Source organism: Plecotus auritus, assembly GCF_963455305.1.
Source record: "Plecotus auritus genome assembly, chromosome: 13".
Classification (NCBI taxonomy): domain Eukaryota; kingdom Metazoa; phylum Chordata; class Mammalia; order Chiroptera; family Vespertilionidae; genus Plecotus; species Plecotus auritus.
The window spans coordinates 14,650,287-14,669,957 of NC_137779.1; the positions used below are offsets into that span (position 1 = coordinate 14,650,287).

Below are 19,671 nucleotides of genomic sequence, written 5' to 3' on the forward strand. Positions count from 1 at the left end.
ACTTGCTCATCAGGTCCAAGACCGGACCCTGCTTCCTCTCTTAAAGGTGTGTGTGCACTATATTGAATCCCTTAAGAAGTGTGCAGAGTCACGAGTGACAGCTTCAAGGATTCTTCACAGATGGACATGCTTGTGTAACCAACCAGCATCCAGATGAAGAAACAGACCCCAGAAGCCCCTCATTTGTTGTTTGAGTCATCGCTTCTCTACTACCCCCAACTGTCTTCTCTCACCCCCAGCCGTGGATTCTTGCTTTCCAACTTGAACTTACATGAACGGAATTGTACCTCATAGTTTCTTGGGTCTGGCTTCTTTGGTCAAAGTATACTTGAGAGACTCATGTATGTGTATGTAAGTCAACTGTGACATTGCCAAAATCAACTATTTTTGACCTATAAAAGGCAAATTCATAGGTTTTAATGTAAATGTTCAGTCCTGCTCACTGATAGGTGGGTAATAGTCTCCATACCTTCAGCTGCCTCCCCCGTAGGAGCAGGGCTTGCAAGTGCTTGCCTGAGTGGGTTTCCGGTGCTGGTCACCTGGAGTGTGCTTTCTGGCCCACAAGGTTTGCATGCTTTCAGTCTTGGTCTTATTTTAAAATGTGACCTTTCTCTTTCCTCGCTGGGAGATAATTCTTGTAGTCTTTGTCCAGCCAACTAAAACCCGTCATTGCTGTCTGGCATCAGTTTTGTTTTGTTTTTCCTAATTCCTCTTTAGCATGCCAGCTCGGTTTCCTCCTGGCCAGGAGGGTCATGTCATGCTGTGGGGCAGGGCAGGGGTTCCTTAATGCCAGGCTGCCTCAGTTTTTACCATCTGTGACAGTGATGTGGGTGAGGGTTGTCAACCACCCTTTCTGGGAAGGACTCATCCACATTGAGAGGTGGTTCTTCCTGCAGTTTGCATAAGAAATTGTTGGCTACTAGGGTTGTTTTTGAAGTTACAAAGAAGGAGAGTCTCTTTCCCAGATCCCTGGGCTGGGCAGCTGCAGTTCTATGACTCAGCCCTGACTGTATCTCCCTCTGGGGCTCAGTTATCTCATCTGAAGGGTGTCCTGGGGCAGGTGAGATGATCGAGATAGCCCTTCAGGGGGCAGACCTCGCTTCACCAGTGCCCTTTTAGCCGTGTCCTTGTAGCTCCTTGTGTTTGGAATTTCCACCTACCTAACCACTCCGCCGTCTCTGCTTGTCCTTCATCCCCTTCCTTGTGTCCTCTGCCTGCTACCCACACCCAGAACCCCCTGCCCACCATCCTGGCTCCCAGATGCCGGTGGTAACGAGGCTCAGCCTCTCTGTCTCACATTCCAGGCCCCCTGATTTTATTAATTACCCTCTGGGCTTGTTTCTGTGAGAAACGGTGTCTTCCTTTTTTGGAATTGTCTCCTTCCTCTTGACACCCATCAGAGGAGCATTTACTGCTTGCAGAGTATAGTCTGTTCTGGGCATTAGAAAGCATACCACCCACCCTAGCTCTTCCCAGACTTGAATGTGTGGGTCCCGTGGTTAAAATGTGGGTTCTGGTTCTGAGGTGTGGAGTGAGACCTGAGCATCTGCATTTTAGAGAGTCCCAGGTGCTGCTGCTGGTCCTTGTACCTCACCCTTTGACAACCAAGACTAGCAGGAAGTGGACTGGGGCCACAGGAACCAGCATCCCGGGCCTGTCTGCCTCCTTGCTGACGTGGCTCCTGGATTTTCACTTGTTCCTGGACTGACAGGGTGACCAGTTTCCCCTGCTGTGCTGTCCTATTGGCAGACCCACCCTGCCGGCCTCCGACAGGCTCTCCGGCTCCCAGCCTCCTGTTTCTGTCACTGCCAGCAAGCCTTTTACCAACAGCTCAGGCCCCTGAGGAGGCAGTGCAATGTGGGGGACAGAGTCTGGAGGAGAACATGGTTTTTAAATAATAATTATAATCTTAAGTGATTATTATTCCCCTTTGAGCTGCGCTCACCGGCCTCTTCCCAGTAGTACTCATGGTCTTGGGCCCGCTCAGAACTTTTGGCTAAATTGTATCAAGCCTGGGGCCCTTCCGGCAGGACCCTGCCCTTCAGCTTTCCTGGTGCTAGCCAGCCAGTTGTGCCAGCTCCAGGAAGGGAAATCCGTCTGCAGATCCCCCAGGTCGTCTTGGCCCCATTTCTCCTTGATGGTACCAAAGCCAGAAGTGATGTGAGGGCTGTAGGCCTCGTGGGAGGAGGAGAGGACCCAAGGCTCTCTGGAGAAGCAGGCTTTGAGGGTCATGGGGCCTGCGGGGGTGTGGTGTGGAGCCTCCTGCCAGATCTCCCCCTCAGAGCAGCACTTTCTCCTGCTGGTGAGGTACCCACGAGCTTTCCCACCTTTCAGATGGGAGTGGCACAGATCGGGTTGGGGCCCATGTGGGACTTGGACTGCATGGGCAGCTTGGGGTCTTCAGTGGGGCCCATAGGATTTCAGGATAGACTCAGGGTAGTCAGGCTAGGGTGGACGCCACCTCCCTCATTGATCACAAGTTCACAAGTTCTCCTCCAGACTCTCTCTTCTTCGCAAGAGGGCAGGGTGAGCCAGTGGGCGGGTGTCAAGACTGGCCCGAGGGTTAGAGAAGAAGGCCAGCTCAGGGCCCCCCATCACCATGTCACCAATGCGCTGAGTAAAACCCAAGTGTTTATGTCTTAGAAGCTGCGTTGGAGGGAGCGCTGGTCTCCTGGCATTTGTGGAGCTTATTGCTTTCCAGGACGATGGTCTGGGAGAAGAGCCAGGAGCTGCTGGCCGGCATCCAGATCTGGGCTGGATTACACGGCTGGGCTTGCCCAGAGCTGTGAGTCCCACCCATCACCAGCCCTGCCTGGAGGGACTGGCTAGAGAGGTCATGGAGGCCAGAGCTGTTCCCGAGGCGCAGCCGGAGCAGCCTGCTCCCCACCCCAAAGCAGGCTGAGTGATGGAACTTATCTGAGGCCCCTAGCCTGAAACTCCTCACTGCCCCAGGTGGTAGGGTTGCTGGGCCATCCACGGGCCCTTACACTGAGTCGAAGGACACAGCCCAGGTGAGGCCCTGCTGTGAAAGGCAGGCTGTGGAGGTGGGGGGAAATAAGGGTGGAGGTGCTGACCAAGGCTACCCTCCGAGGTTGCATGTGGAGGGCAGGTCTGCTGTGAGTGGCACCCTGCTCCTGCCTGGGAAAGGGCGTGCTATACCTGTCCCTGGGGCAGGGAAAGCCTGACTGCAGCTCTGGAGTCACACTTAGTCCGCACTCGGCCACTCATTTGCTCTCGTGACCTTGACAAGTTGCGTACCCCCATAACCTTGTCTTATCTGTCCCTGGAGGTAGAGGTAGCACTTCAGAGCCTTCCCAGCAGGCAGGCTGCCCTCTCACGGGGCAGACGGTGCAGTCGGAGGTGCAGCATCTGCAGCAGTGAACAGGAGAGAGGCTCCTGCCTGTTGGGATGGGAAAGGCTTCACGGAGGAACCCTCGGTTAAGTAGAGGAGGCCATGGAGATGGGATGAACGGAGTCCTGGGCTTGTGGGTGTGCAGGTTTGGTAGGGGGGCAGGGGCTGGGCCTTAGGCTCCTCTGGATCCTGGGCTGCTTGTACCTTCTGGGCAGTGTCTGCTGCCTTCCAGCTGCTTCCTGTAAACAGGGAGGCGCAGGCAGAGGCAGTGCGGTTGGCGTAGGGCAGCACCGGTCCATGCTGAGCTCCTGACACAGGCATGTTCTGTGAAAGCCTCTGTTCTTTCTCTCCTTTTGTTTGGAGTTTACTTTTTTCCTGTTTGAGGGAAAATTTATTTATAACCTGGTACCCAAATTTCAGACTCCTTCCAAGAGTGAATCTCACCCCAGAAAGTTCCTCATGCCCCTTCCCAAACAATGCTCAGCCCACCCTCCACAGGCTTCCTGATTTTGTTTCTCCCACAGGTTAGTTCTGCCCATTCTAGAACTTGACAAAAATGTGTAATTCCACCCCCAGGTACAACCTCCTTTAGCAGTTGGCTGTGTGTGCCCCAAGGTGCTTCTTTCCACAGGATGGCATTGCCTGTGGGGCTTTCATACTGTTGGCTGAGGAGAGCAGGCAGGGAAGGAGCAGCAGATGGGGTGTGAGGAGCTCTGCCATCTCTCTCTGGATCAACTAGAAGGGCCTAGCCTTCCCTCAGGTGTCAGTGGCGTCTGGGCCCTGTGCCTGCTGTGAGTGCGTGTGCGTGTGCATGTGTGTGTGTTACAGGGGGTGATGGTGATGAGGGGGCAGAATGCCTCCCTGACTTTTCTGTGGCACGGGCCTGGATGGGGAGGAAAGGAAATGAGAATTTAGCAGGGACCTGTCCCAGTTTATGGTGTAACTGCCCTGTTGAGTAGGTGGGTAGTGACCATTCTGTAAACAAGGACCTGGGGAAGGTGATCCAGGTCTTCAGGCAGGTCTCTGTGCATTCCCACACACTCTTTTTGTTCACAAGAGGGCAGAGCTGGCCCCCAGGGACTAGTGTCCCTGCCCTTCCCTACCAGGGTCAGCCCACCTGGGGATACCTACCCACCCACCTGGAATGGTCCAGGTGTAGGCCATAGAGGAGAACCTGACTGACCCCCCTCCCCCAGATTCTAGTTTCCCTGAGCCAGTGATCTGGTTGGGCAGCTGGCCTGACCTGGGGCAGATAGGCACTGCATGGGCCTGCTGCCTGGGGGCTGCTGGGGGCCAGGCGGCGTCCTCATCCGAGCTTGTAGTGGGCTCCCGCCAGGCTGGGCATCAGCCCCTCGATCCAGTGGGCCATTGTGCTGCCAGCTTGCTGGTCCAGCCCCCAGTCTTGCTTCTACTAACCTGGCAACCTCCACTCCCCAGGCTGTGGCCTCTCTAGGATGGGTGCTTCCTGTCCCCACACCCGTAGGTAAGTGGGAGGGCAGAGGTCTCTGGCTGTGGTCATTTTGCTGGAAAGAGAAGAGCAGTGGTTCATAGGGGACCTGGCCCTGCAGCAGAGGCACTGACTCTTTGGTGATGTTGCTTTGCTGTTTGTAGACAGTGGTGGCCCACACTTGGCCCAGCCTGGGTGGCAAGACAGCATTATGCAGCCACCTCTGCTGGGGCTCCACCTAGTGGACGGTGTGGTGAATTGGCTCAGCTCTTTTCTGCTGAGCATGCCTGTGGTGAGGTCAGGCACCAGAGGAGTCTATCCCAGCCCAGGAGACCTTGATCAGTCATTCAGCTGTCCCCCGGCTAGTGCAGTGCCTGGCAGGGCTGGGCAGTGGGGACTCACGGAGAGTCCTGTTCTGCCACCCACTCCCTGAGCTGCGCAGTAGTTTGGCCTGGTCTCTGACAAGGGCAAGTAACCCCTAGTTGCAGGGTCTGGCACATGCTGAGGTGGAAACCACTGGGTAGGATGCTCTGTGTGGGCAGGGTGGCACAGGGCTGTGTGGTGAGCATCTGGTTGGCTATGGCTTCCTGTTCAGTGTTGCAGTGGTCTCTGTTCCCTTCCCAAGGCTGGGCTCAGCTCTATCTACTGGTTGTCTGGCCTCAGGCTCTGTCCCACTGATCCAACTCTGGCCTCATGGGTGTTGGGGGCGCCTGGACTCCACACAGGCAGCTGTACCTACAGAGCTGGTTCTGCTGCTTGCTGGGTCATCAGAGATCCCAGACCAACCACCCTGACCAGCCGAGTTCCCCCCGCCACCTCTGTGAGAAGGGAGTTGTGCTAGGGGCCAGAGAGACAGCTGGCAGGTTGGAGTTGAGGCCTCCCAGCCACCCGCACCCCCGGGTCTGGTCACATTCCTGAGGGACCTGCTGAGCCTCCCTGGCCCTGGGGGCGGGGGAAGGGCAGGCAGGGATGGGCTCCAAGCTGCTGCAGGCCTCCTCCCCCACCTGGCTCCATTCCAAGGGAGCCCTGGTCTGCCCACTGGAGTGGTGTACAAGGAGCCAGAACCTCAGGACCCCCCTCTTGTGGGACCTGAAAAGTTGGGGGCAGAAGCAGCCCACCTGCATCTGGTAGCTGCTGCCAGTGGCTTTGGCAGGGTGGTATTGAAAGGCCAAGCTTTCGAAAACTCCTATAAGGGGAGGCCATGTGGTCAGGCTGGGCTGGGCAGGAGGGGCTGGGCCCTCTGGGCAGGGAGGGGGCAAGAGCAGATTTGGAAGGGAAGGAGGCAGGAGAGCCTGAAGCGGTTGAGACTGGTTCTTATAAATAGCCCATTGCACCAGTGCCTCCAATTTTGACCTTTTGTCATGTAAATGTGGCCGGCCTGGGAAGGGCCTTGCCCAGGCCTCCTGTCATCATGCCTGCCATGAATTTGTGCCTGCTCCCAGCTCCCGAGGCTGAGGTGGTCCTTGGAGTACCCTAAAGCTCCTGGGTGGGAAGCGGGTGCAGTGCCTTTGAGCTCCCTAGACCTGCCATCTTAACCTGCCACTGGCCTGTTGGCAGGGCACTGTGGCCACTGTCTCCTTCCCAGCTGGCTGCCCCTATCATCCCAGCCAGAGAAACCCCTGACCTTCTTGGGAACAAGGGCTCAAGGACTACCAGGCACCTTCTACTTCATTGCCCTCCCTCCCCCCCATGATGACTGTCTGGGTGACCATGTCCATCTTCTCTCCAGGTGACCAGGCATTGATGCACCCCCAAGGGAGGCCACGCGCTCAAGGAGGCCACCCCTGCTCGCTGCTGCTCACATGGTTTCTGGGCCCCTGGCACTCCGGTAGGCTGGGGACAGGGAGCTGGCAGGGTGGGGGAGTGGGAGGGAGACTTTGGGGAGGGAGGGCATCATCCACCTGCTCCTGCTGGGGGATTTCTCAGAGGCTCACACAGCCCTGCAGCTCTCAGCCTGTATCCTGGCCTGCAGTCCTTTGTGTGCAGGCAGCACGGGCAGCCCAGAGGGGAGGCTGGGCCCGCTGTCCTTGGTTTGGGGAGGAGGGGGTCATTGTGGACTCGCAGGCTCTGGAGGATGGGACCTCCTGGCCTCACCAGTCCCTTTGACAGGCTTGGAGCACCAGGCATCTGGGTGCTGGTGGAGCTGATTGTACTTCCCTGGGGCCAGGTATTCCAGCCAACGTGGAGGCCATGCATTGGGCAATTTGTCCCTGCCTGGCTGGCTGTGGGGCAGGGCATAGGGGAAGGTTGGTTCCCATAGGACCTGGCTCCAGAGCAGCCTTGCAGGGCCAGGTTGGCCTGTTGTCTAGCAAGCGTTTGCTGCCTCCTGCTGTCAGGCCCTGGGTGCAGCCTGGCACCCACGTGTTCACGGAAAGCTCTGATGCCTTTTTTGGGGTTTGAGTGGTTGCTAGGGTTTTGTTTTTTTATTAATCTTTGCAAACAAGGGCACGTGTGGGGTTGGGGCGGGTATTTGTATCATAGGGAGGCAGAGCTGGGTGGGTGCCTTGGTAGGAGCAGGAGGTCCCAGGTGAGGAGAGGCTCAGAGCACTCAGTTACTTCAGAGATTGAGGCCTGAGCAGAGGGGGTGAGGGTGGTACCTTTGACAACTTTGTGGCAGAGTTGCCTGTGGAAGGCTTTATGTCCCCTGAGCGGCTGGAGGGGCAGGGAGCCACGACCTTGTGCCAGTCTGGGGTGGGCGTATGGTGATCACACTGCCACACACCCAGCCTGCTGGGTTCCAGAGGCTTCTGTTTGGTACTTGTGACATCAGTTAGTGACTGTGCCAGTCTACCAAGGCCAGCTGGCTGTCTTTCCCATGGCCAGACAGTGCTGCCCTACCCAGAAAGGACCCAGGGTGGGGTCCATGTAGTGCCAGTGGTGTGGCCAGGCCACATTTCTACTCAGCACCCAGAGACCCAGACCAGGAAGTGCTCTGTGGCCTCCAGGGGGCAAAGCACTTGTGAGTTGGGGGCAGGTGAGGGACTGCCTGTGGGCTGCAGTGTTTGGGCGGTGGTAACGTACATTGGCAAGTCTGAAAGCTTGGGAAGCCTGTAGGGTTTGAAGAGCACCCAGTGTAAAGCAGAAGTCACAGGCTGGAGGCTGCACATTTGGTTTGGCTCACAGGGCATTTAAGAAAAAGAACCTTCGGCCCTGACCGGTTTGGCTCAGTGGATAGAGCGTCGGTCTGCGGACTCAAGGGTCCCAGGTTCGATTCCGGTCAAGGGCATGTACCTTGGTTGCGGGCACATACCCAGTGAGGAGTGTGCAGGAGGCAGCTGATGGATGTTTCTCTCTCATCGATGTTTCTAACTCTCTATCCCTCTCCCTTCCTCTCTGTGAAAAATCAATAAAATATATTTTTAAAAAATATTGGGAGATTTCATCAGTGGGGCATGGCTCAGTGGTTGAGTGTTAACCGATGAACCAGGAGATCGTTCAATTCCCTGCCGGGCCCCTTGCCTGGGTTGTGGGCTCGATTCCCATTGTGGGGTGTGCAAGAGGCAGCCAATCAATGGTTCTCTCTCATCATTGATGTTTCTATCTCTCTCTCCCCCCCTATCCCTTCCTCTCTGAAATCAATAAAAGTATATTAAAAAATATTGGGAGATTTCACCTAAAAATTTGGGCTTTTAGCTTGTCCTCAAAGCTGTGTAGCTGCATATTCACCTGGGAAGTTGGCCTTCCCAGAGCTCCTGCTCCCTTCAGTCCCTGCCACTTCCCAGCTCCTCAAAATCATCTGCTGTCATTTTTAGGTCCCTGTGGGCCTGTGGTTGACTTCCTTTAGTGTGGAGATGGTCCACGGGCTGTGAAGTCAAGTTCAATCCCAGTTTCTCTACTTGGCATGGAGTGACTTTCATTGTCCTGCTTTTCGCTTTCTCATCAGTGCAAATGGGGCCAGTGCCGCTGCCCCTTTTCTGGCAGTCTGAGTGCTAGGTGGCCAGTGTGAGTTCCCTTCCTGTGTTCTGGGCCTGAGGAGGTGGCCAGTGGCCAGGTCAGCTTGGAGGCCTGAGTGCCACTGTGGCCCACCCACGCCTGGAGCCCTTGCACTAGGGTCCTGGTCAGCTAACTCTCATAAACCTGTTCTTGCTTGCAGGTGGTACGCTTGGGCAGGGCGTGGGGACATGGGGCCTGACATGGAGCTGCCCAGCCATTCGAAGCAGCTCCTGCTGCAGCTGAACCAGCAGAGGACAAAGGGCTTCCTGTGTGATGTCATCATCATGGTGGAGAACTCCATCTTCCGGGCCCACAAGAATGTCCTGGCCGCCAGCAGCATCTATTTCAAGTCCCTGGTCTTGCACGACAACCTCATCAACCTGGACACGGACATGGTCAGCTCCACAGTGTTCCAGCAGATCCTGGACTTCATCTACACGGGCAAGCTGCTGCCCAGCGACCAGCCAGCGGAGCCCAACTTCAGCACTCTCCTCACTGCTGCCAGCTACCTCCAGCTGCCCGAGTTGGCAGCCCTCTGCCGTCGAAAGCTCAAGCGAGCCGGCAAGCCTTTCGGCTCTGGACGGGTGGGGGCTGCTGGCATGGGGCGGCCCCCTCGCAGCCAGCGGCTATCCACAGCTTCTGTCATCCAGGCTCGGTATCCAGGGCTCATGGATGGGCGCAAGGGGGCCCACACCCCCCAGGAGCTCCCCCAGGCCAAAGGCTCAGATGATGAGCTCTTCCTCGGCAGCTCCAATCAGGAGAGTGCACACAGCCTGGGCCGGGCCGTCTGTCCAGCCAGTGGGGAGGCCGGCCTGGGCAGTTGCAGCACCAATGGGAGCAGTGGGAGCTGCGAGCAGGAGCTGGGCTTGGACCTGTCCAAGAAGAGTCCGCCCTTGCCCCCCGCCACTCCTGGTCCCCCCCTTACCCCAGATGATCCCGCCCAGCTGAGTGACAGTCAGCATGGCTCACCCCTCTCGGCCTCAGCTCCTCCCGTTGCCAACAGTGCCTCTTACGCCGACCTGGGGGGCACCCCCAGTGAGCCCATGGATCTGGAAGGGCCCGAGGACAACCACCTGAGCCTGCTGGAGGGGCCTGGCGGGCAGCCCCGGAAGAGCCTCCGGCACTCGGCCCGCAAGAAGGAGTGGAGCAAAAAGGAGCCCATGGCAGGTTCCCCCTTTGAGCGGAGGGAAGTGGGGCCCAAGGGCTCCTGCCCAGGGGAAGAGAGTGAAGGGCTTGGGGACAGGGTTCCCAACGGCATCCTGGCCAGCAGTGTAGCAGGGGGCGGCCCCAGCGGGCCCTACAGGGAGCCCCCATACCCCTGCAAGGAGGAGGAAGAGAACGGCAAGGACGGGAGTGAGGACAGCGGGCAGAGTGAGAGTGAAGGGGGCAGTGGCCATGCCAGCGCCCACTATATGTACCGGCAGGAAGGCTACGAGACAGTGTCCTATGGGGACAACCTGTATGTGTGCATCCCTTGCGCCAAAGGCTTCCCCAGCTCTGAGCAGCTCAACGCCCACGTGGAGACGCACACAGAGGAGGAGCTGTTCATCAAGGAGGAGGGCGCCTACGAGACGGGCAGTGGGGGTGCGGAGGAGGAGGCGGAGGACCTGTCAGCGCCCAGTGCAGCCTACGCAGCTGAGCCCCGGCCCTTCAAGTGCTCAGTCTGTGAGAAGACCTACAAGGACCCGGCCACCCTGCGACAGCATGAGAAGACACACTGGCTGACGCGGCCCTTCCCCTGCAACATCTGCGGCAAGATGTTCACGCAGCGTGGCACCATGACACGCCACATGCGCAGCCACCTGGGCCTGAAACCCTTCGCCTGCGATGAGTGTGGCATGCGCTTCACCCGCCAGTACCGCCTGACGGAGCACATGCGCGTGCACTCGGGTGAGAAGCCCTATGAGTGTCAGCTCTGTGGGGGCAAGTTCACCCAGCAGCGCAACCTTATCAGCCACCTGCGCATGCACACTTCCCCCTCCTAGAAGCCAAAGACCTTCTCCAGCCTGGGGCGCGCTCTGCAGACTCGCCTTCTGCAGACTCGCCTTCTGCAGACTCGCCCTCAGGAACAATGGAAGAAAGAAGTAAGGAGGCCCAGGGGGCAGGCCCGGACCCCAAATCTAGTGGGGGCGGCTCCTGGTGACACCTCTAACCAGCCCCCCCTACCCAGAGCTTTAATCCACAGTCTGTACCAAGGGAAGAGAGCAGAAGAAGGCCGGGTCCCAAGCCCCAAAGGTATTGTGGGTGTGCAGTCTACCTCCAGATCCCGCCCAGGCCCCTGCCCCCTCCCCCAGGGCTGCCATAGGGCCTGTGGGAGTGGGTCACGGTCTGTACTCGGCCTTTTTCTACAGGTCAGGTCTGAGCAGAGGGAGTGGGGACCTCCCTCTGTGCTGGGAGGATCAGGGCTGCCTGTGGCCAGGGGTAGTGTCCCTATACGCAGGAGTGCTAGTCTGTGTGTGGGCCACCTTGGCTCTAAGGGGAGCAGTGCTGGATGGGAGGCGATGGAGGCCCCCCCCCTCGAGCCAGGGGGGCCCTCACCGCCTACCTCTCCACAACTAAAGAGCCCTCTGGGCCGGTGTTGCTGTTATTCCTACTGATCTGTTCCTTTTTTCTTTGTGAGTTTTGTTTTTTAAACCAAAACCAACAAGAGTTTATTTTTCTCCTGGCCCCTCGGGGCTGAGCCTGGGTCTGCAGACTGAATGTATGGGGCAGTCGCCCCTCCCGCCTGGCTGCAGGCTTCGGGGCGCCCACCCCTTCAGGCCCCAGAAGCCCTTCTTGGCCAAAGGCTTCCCTGGGCCCAGCCCACCTCGGCTGCCTCAGGAGAGAGAGTGCTTTTCCTATAGTTTCTGAGGAATCTTTGTTTAGAGGTACTTGTTTTTTATTAAGAGAAAAACCAGTGTAATGTTTATGTGAATGTTTGAACTGGAAGGTCTGGGGTTCGAGGGGGGAGGGGGGAGGCTGGACTGGGTGCCAGGGCCGTCGGTACTCGTTTTCCTTTTCTTTGTGTGTGTGGTATGCGCAGTGCGTGTGGACAGATGTTGCGCTTTCCTTCTTCCTTACCTGTCAAGGTGGAGAGACTTCTGACCTTTTGCTACCTCTTGAAATTCACGTAGAACAGTAAGTTGGTGACTGGCAGTTGAGGCAGTGACACTTTTGTTTTCCTCTCGTTAGTGCACAAAGACCTTGACGTGCACAGCCCTGGGCCCACCACGCATCACGCTCTCAGGCTCCTCAGCTTCGGAGTCTCTGCTCATGTGTGGGTGTTCTGGGCACAGGGCTAGTCGTGGCCACCCTGAGGGTGTTCTGAGTGTCTGCTGAGCCAGGGAGCCCACACAACTCCAGTCTGGGCCCAGGTGAGGGTGTGAGTGCTCCAGCCCCAGGGGAGCCAGGTATTGGGCAACGGGGAGATGGGAGCCAGCTCTTTTCAGCTCCTTGCCAGGACTAGGATGAGGCGGAAGTGAGCCCCCCATCCTGTTCCCTGGGCCTGCAAGAGCTTGAGCTTGGGAAAGCAGCAGCCCCGCCTGGCCATTGCTCGCCGGTGTGGAGGCATGGGAGGGCTGACCAAAGTGATGTGTTCCCTCTGGGGGACCGGAAGGGGACTGGCCCTACTTGGGCGAGTCCTGGCCCACTGCCACTCTGTCTCGGGGCTGGCTGCCACCCATTGGCTCAGCCCTGTCTGGGTTTCACCCCTCGCCCCTCACTTTGGGTTTTCTCCACCAGCCTCAGACACCTCCGTGGGCCCGGAGCTCACAAGGCCAGACCAAGGTGCCGAAGTTGGCTCACTGTCTCGGCCGACTGGAACCACAGGGCTGAGCCGGTGGCTTTATCTTCTTCATTTTGCTTCGTGCTTTTGCTTTTTTTCTCTTCTTTTTTTCTTTCTATTTTAAGTTCAGACCAAAAAATTCCGGAGTCATCCCTACCCCTAACCCTTCCAGAGACCCTCCAGCTGAAAACAGAGCCTGAGTTCAGGGACCCGAGTGGTGAGTGGTGTGTTTTGGGACTGAGGGCTCCTGGGTGAGCCCTCAGGCAGTGCCCACAGCCCTGAGCCAGCTCCTCTTCCTTTGGGTGGGAAACGGAGGACTGTGCCCAGGGTCTCTCGTTCTAGCAGGTCAGTGAGGGGCGGGGCCTGCCGCAGGCCCCTTTGCTCTCCCGACCCCACCCCACTCCGTCAGCACTTAAGCCACACGACGCAAAGTCTGTACTGCACGGGAGGTGCACACATGCCCGGCCTGTGGGCGCCTCCCCCGCTGTGGGCAGCCACAAACGTGAGGTGATTCATTTGCAGAGCTTCAGGGACTGGGCGCAAAGGCCCCTCACTCAACGACGTTTGTGCGACATAGTATTGTACCCACCCGAGTATTGTATCGAGCCTTTTCTGTATTTTAACAAGAAAGCAAAACACTAGTTTCCTATTTAAGATTTTAAGGGTTTGTGGGGCAGGGTGGGATGGACACACACTTGGTTTTGTTTTCTTTTTCCTTTGAGTTCATGTGGCGTGTGCTTGTGAGTGTGCGTGGAAATGTGTTAAGAGCCTCACAAGGAAATCAGGCCATTGGAGGCCCAGGGCGGCTTACAGTTCTCTGCTTTAGTCACTTAATTCTTGAATGTTTTGGAGAAACAGGAAACAGAAAATAGCAGTTGTCGTGTAGGAAAGAGAGGATAAACAACAACAAAAAGAAAAAAGCAAAAAAAAAAAAAAAAGCTCATACCCAAATTCACAAAACCTATTTTTTAAACCAAAGCACATTTTGAATGAGTATGGAACCTCAGCAGGCTCAGAAAAAAGATACTAATATATTTATCTCATTGTTTACATAAACTTTTACAGTTTCAGACCTCAGCAGCTGGAAGGCCAGTCCCAGTGAGTCCTAACCTCTGGAGGTCCCTCCAAGTCGGCCCTGGTAGAGCTCCCGGCAGAGGGCACCTACGGGGCTGGGCAGGTGTGGCGGCTCCCGGGTTCACCTGAGCCTTCTTTCCCAGCCCCGCCTCTCCAAGCCCAGCTGGCACCAAAGAGCTTGGGCCAGTGCTGACTGGCCCCCAGGCCTTCTGGCCATCCTGGCCAGCTGGCACAGCGGGGTGCTGTTGGCTCTGACCACAAGACCGAGGCTGGGCTTGGGCCTGGGGATGGCGGTGAGCCCCACCGCTGCTCTGCCTGAGATCCTGGGGTGGGTTGATGTGAGGGTCCCTCTTAAGCCAAAAAGCCAGGACCTTTGCACATCCATTGATTCTGGCTGGTCCCGGTCCCTGGGGACCCACCCCACCACCACCAGTAGCAGGAGGGGCTTACTGGGCTGGTCCTTACCAACACAGACGGTGCAAACACTCTGAACAGTGTTGTTTTTGTATCAATATGTTTGTGCAGTAATGAATGTATTTATTTCTCAGACTTGGGGCGAGCGAGAGGCAGCCTGGGCTCTGCCACCGCACGCTCCTGCCAGACCGAGCCACTGCAGGGGCTCGTCCAGGGTTGCAAAAAAGAAAAGGTGAACCTTTAAGCAAATAAGAATCTCAGAGACTCGCAGCATAGCCATACACCTCAGCCTGTGAATGAGCAATCCGGACCCAGACTGGCTTTCAGAACCCCACGCAGCCATGTGTGGGCTTCCTGTTAGTCAGCACTTGGTGCCAGGCTGTCCTCTGCCCCTACCCCATCAGTATTCACTGGACTTGACCGAGTGCAGGAGTGCGATCTGGGCTGGCTGGCTGGCTGGGCAGGCGGGCGCCAGCCGCCATCCCTGCAACCGTCCTGAGTTGGGGTGAGGCCTGGGCAGCCAGAAGGGCAGGGCTCAGGGAAGAGGTCACTATCCGTCCTGTCCCCTGACTTGGGGGACAAAAGCAAAGGCGCCAGGCCTTAGGCGCACAAACAAGGGATCTCAGCTCTGCCCCCTGAGGGACCAAGGCCCTTGCTCTTCCCCAGAGTCACGTTGGGGCAGATGCTATTGAACCTGTGAATCCGATGCCAGGAGAGGGGATGGAAAGGGACCTAACCAGAGCCTCAGTCTGACATTCCAAATGAGGGGGTGGGTGTGCACTGTGGGAATTGAGGCTGCCCAGTACCCCCCAGCTTCAGTCACCCCACTTTTTCTACCAGGAACTCCTCCCCCTACCTCACCTTGCTATTTATTGCTGTAATTTATTGACCTCAAAAATGCTGCATAACAGACCTCACTTGGGACAGGGAGGATCTCCAGGCCCCCGCCCCCTCCACTTGGCGGGGTCCTGTGGGGCCAGGTGCTGAGGGGAGCCTCTCTGTACCCTACCCATCACTTGCTTTCCCCCTCCCCCCTTGGGGGACCCCAGGTTGGGCACTGGCCCATTCATAAATACCTCGAGGGGGAGGGAGAGGGATGGGGTTATAGCTGTTTTGTTTAATTGGAACTGGAAGAGGGATCATGTCCTTACTTTATGTCCTTCCCAGAAAGGGGGAGGGACACTGATCGCACTCCTGTACTGGCCACCGCCGCTGTCAGTCATCACGTTGAGTTCACTTCCCTCGAGAGTTTGGATAAATTCAGGTCAGAGCTGCAAGTATGCAGCCCTCAAGTGTCATAGAAAAGCAATTCACCTACGACTGATCTCTCCATTCAGAAGTGTGCAGTCTTAATGTACAGTGATGAGAAACTGTTATTTTATGATCTTTTCATTAAAAGCTTGATTGAAAACTACCTTTCGTGGGGCCTGTGTGTTCCGTGGCTGTTCTTTCTCACTAAGTGACAAACTCCTTTCCTTTCTGACCAACACTCTGGGGGTGGCATCCTCTTGGGCAGTGTTGGCCTCAGTTGGCTGAGGCAATTTAGGAGGCAGTGGATGTGTAGGTAGGCGTGCGGACCTGGTGGCCTGGATGAGGGGAATGGCTCTGCCCGGGGCCACCTGTTGGAGCAGCCATGTCAGGCTGGGCAGGGCAGCGGCTCTCATGTTCTCGCTCCTTCCTGTTGCTTCCTGCTTGGCCTTGGAAGGACTGCCCAGGGTCTCGTTCCAGCCCCCTTTGCTCTCTCGACCCCACTCACTCCGTCAGGGAGGCTGTTGAAGGGCGAGGCCACTGACTGGGGGTTGGGGGGTGGGGGGAGGAAAAGAGAATAAAGATAATAATCAGTCTCTGGGGGCAGGGCCAGTAAATCAGATTCCCTGGCGGACTGTTCTCCCAGCCACCAGGGTGGGAATCCCAGGATGAGTGAAGATGAAGGAAGAGGAGTAGGGATGGGGCTAGGGTCAGTCAACGAGCTTAGACCCCTGACACTATGGACTGTAGGCATCCAAGTGGCCCCAAGGCCGCAGCAGATGAGCCCCGGGACTCCAGACCTCCAGCAGAACATGGGGATTGCTGCTCTAAATCACGGTAAGTGCCATCCAATTGTTTTAAAATTTGTGTTTTATCAAAGCAACACCTGAACATAGTTTAAATCATCATATGGTTCTTTTTTTAAAAAAAATAAAAAGAGGTTTTTATTTCAGAGAGGGGAAGGGAGAAGGGGAGAGAGAAACATCAATGATGAGAGGTCAAGAAATGTTTGCCACAGCCCTTCTATGGGGACATTTTCTAAATCGTGCAGCAGAAGTAGAGGAAGCTTTTGAATGGCTCCCCGAACCTGGTGCAGCCAGGGCACGTTATTAAAAGGTCTCAGTGCTGCCAAAGGTTACTGTGGGTGGGCCCTGCCTCTGTGGGGCTGTTAGGTAACATGTACACCGTCACTAATTCTCTTTCCAGAATCTGAATGAGAGTGTGGACATGTGTGAGACCTATGCTTGAGTGGCTGGGCACCGGGTCCATGCTGTCCAGCTAACTGGCATAGGCCAGCCTTGGGCCCGTAGCCTTGGGCCTGGAGGAGGAAGAAGCCAGCTGGGAGGGGGCTGGCTCCCCACCCCCACCCCAGGGACCTGCAGGTACTGTGCACCTAAGGGGGAGGCTGTTGAAGGGTGAGGCCCTGACTGGCTTACTGGGGGAAGACAGTCACTCGGGCTGAGATGGCGTGTACAGCCTCCGTGGAGACACAGTGCCTTAGATGGGCAAGTACGGAGAAGGGAGGGTTACCTGGCTGAGTGGCGCCAGCAGGTGGTGCCGAGAGAACCAAGAATTGACTGTTGCCTGAGGGGCTGAGACTAAAGGAAGCAATGCTGCAATATTTCTGCCCTCTCCTCCCCCCCGCCCCCCCCCCCCTCGTGAGCAGAGGAGAGATCCCAGTGCAGGGAAGGGACGAGTCCTTGGTGTCAGGGGCCACCTCCACTTCTCCCCAAAGTGGACCTGGCTTCCCGAGAGTCCTCGTGGCATCTCCTGGCTGGGTGAGCTGGGAGCGTAACGAGCAGCCCTGTCTGCTGGGCCCTGGCGGCTGACTGGGACTGTGTCAGGAGCTGTAATTGTGGGTAGCTTTCACCTTTCTCAATATATTGCAGTGCTTTTCCAATTACAAATGTCTACTTTCCTTATTATAAAAGCAACAAATGTTGACCCTAAAAAACAACACGGTACACAAAAAGGAGAAAATAAGAAAACTCATCATTGGATCTTCAGGAGTGACCTGCTCTGCCACTGGATTTTAATAGTAAAAACAGGGACTCTCGCCCTAGCCAGTTTGTTCAGTGGATAAGGGTCCTGGGTTCGATTCTGGTCAAGGGCTTGTACCTTGCTTGCAGGCTCCTCCCTGGCCTGGGCCCTGGTTGGGGCGTGTGCGGAGGCAACCAATTGATGTGTTTCTCTCACATAAATGTTTCTGTCTTTCCCTCTAATACTCCCTAAAAATCAATGGAAAAATATCCTTGGGTGAGCATTAACAACAACAAACAGGGACTCTAATTGAACAAGAGGTATGACAGAAATTGGTCAAGTAGGACCCAAAGATCAAGGTCAGGGGAGGTGATGCCCGACCAATGATTCAAGGGAAGGCTGTTGTATGTATACAGATCAGTGTATGAAAAGTACCGAGACATAAAATTAGCTGGATTGCTTAGGGCAGTGGTTCTCAACTTTCTAATGCCGCGGCCCTTTAATACAGTTCCTCATGTTGTGGTGACCCCCAACCATAAAATTATTTTCGTTGCTACTTCATAACTGTAATTTTGCTACCGTTATGAATCGTAATGTGAATATCTGTTTTCTGATGGTTTTAGGCAACCCTGCTAGCTAAACAGATATTTACATTACGATTCATAACGGTAGCAAAATTACAGTTATGAAGTAGCAACGAAAATAATTTTATGGTTGGGGGTCACCACAACATGAGGAACTGTATTAAAGGGCCGTGGCATTAGAAAGGTTGAGAACCACTGCTCTAGGGCAGTGGTCGGCAAACTCATTTGTCAACAGAGTGGCAAACCGCGGCTCGCTGCATGTGGCTCGAGAGCCACGGTTTGCCGACCACTGCTCTAGGGTATGCAGGATGTTCCTTCAGCCAGCACTGTCCCCCCTTCTGCTCTGAGGCCAGTGTTGCCCTGGGCCTAGTGGATGCCTGGGAAGCTAACACGGCCACCCAGGGAGAAGACTGCCTAACCCAGACTGGGGGAGGAGGGTGGCTCTCCCAGAGAGAGGACTTTGAACCTGAGTCCTGAAGAAGGGGCAGATGTGGGCCACACAGGCTGACTGGGGAGACAGGCATGTGCTTCCAGTGGGAATTGGGAATGCAAAGGCGGGGCTGCTGCAGGAATCAGACCCCAGTCAGCTGCTCCCTGGCAGGGCTCAGAGGCACCAAGGTCAGGGTGGTTTGTTTCCATGACTACTGTGGCCCATGCCCCCTCCCCACTACCTCCAGGCCACTGAGGGGAAGCAGCTTGGGTTTCCAGAACAGCATAATTAGCCCCTGGCTTTACCCTGAAGAGGTTTTCCTTATCCAGATAGGAGGGTGGGGGTGGGTGGGAGGGGTTGGACTGCCCTGAGGGACACCCCTGCCCTGTGGGCATGCCCAGAAGCACCCATCAGTTCACCCTCCACAGCTGCAGAAAAGTCACCTAGGGGTAGGCCAGTATCATGGCCCATTATGGCTAGACACTACTTCCAGCTTCTCTCCTGAACTTAGCGGGGACAGGGCATCCGGGCTGCCACTCATTGTTGAACCTCGGTTTTCCCATCTATAAAAATGAGATCATGATGCTTGCCCAGTGTGGGTGGTGGGGATCTTGGGGACACTACACGGCGAGAGGAGACCATTCAGGCTGGGCCTGGATAGAGAAGTGACCACAGGGCATGGGGGGCACTGCGCCCTCTACAGGACTGACCCAACCGTGTCAGCATATATTCTCCAGCAGTCACAGGAAAACGGAAAAGAAAAAGTGCATTTTAAGTGGATCAAATATACTAGAAGTATTTCAATCTGTAATCAATATAAACATGACTAATGAGATGAGTGTTTCAGAGTGGACCAGCTACTTTCCAGAGCTCAGCAGCCACCATCGGGAGTCCTGGTGCTGGAGGTGGCTCAGGCCTAGGTGGTGCTGGGCTCAGTGCTCAGAGCCTTCACCATGTGACCTCATTGATTCCCTCAACCTCATGAGGGAGAGTCTAGTAATAGCCCCCACTTTACAGATAGAGAAACTGAGGCACGGGGTCTAAGGCTGTACCACTGCCACTGTTGCCCCCACAGTTGGAGCAAGTCCCCAAGCCAGAAGGGACTTTACTGCTAGACAGCCAACAGGAAGTGCCCACACCTACTCAATGCCTCACACAGGCCTGTCGAATCTGTCCCCACCTCTCTCCTGGCCCTGGTGGTTCCTTGGTGGGAGGCAGCAGAGCTTTAGTCTTCACTCAGCATTCTCCTTGTATGTGTCTGTGTGTCCAATCCCCCCCCTTTTATATATATTTTATTGATTTTTTTATAGAGAGGAAGGGAGAGGGATAGAGAGTTAGAAACATCGGGGATGTGCCCGCAACCAAGGTACATGCCCTTGACCGGAATCAAACCTGGGACCCTTCAGTCCGAAGGCTGACGTTCTATCCACTGAGCCAAACCGGTTA

The 19,671-nt window shown here is 56.0% G+C and overlaps 2 protein-coding genes across 2 annotated transcripts in view; both read left to right on the forward strand.

Annotated features, from left to right (window-relative positions):
• The window catches only part of HIC2 (HIC ZBTB transcriptional repressor 2), a 28,493-nt gene extending 13,096 nt beyond the window's left edge, over nucleotides 1–15,397 (forward strand). The window contains exons 2-3 of the mRNA XM_080650684.1: nucleotides 6,529–6,627; nucleotides 8,893–15,397. Of these exons, the coding sequence (XP_080506810.1) occupies nucleotides 6,602–6,627; nucleotides 8,893–10,717 (1,851 nt within the window). The 5' untranslated portion in view covers nucleotides 6,529–6,601 and the 3' untranslated portion in view covers nucleotides 10,718–15,397. The remainder of the gene's footprint in view (nucleotides 1–6,528; nucleotides 6,628–8,892) is intronic.
• The window catches only part of LOC308238408 (coiled-coil domain-containing protein 74B-like), a 508,084-nt gene that overhangs the window by 199,723 nt on the left and 288,690 nt on the right, over nucleotides 1–19,671 (forward strand). The gene's annotated exons all lie outside the window — the stretch shown is intronic.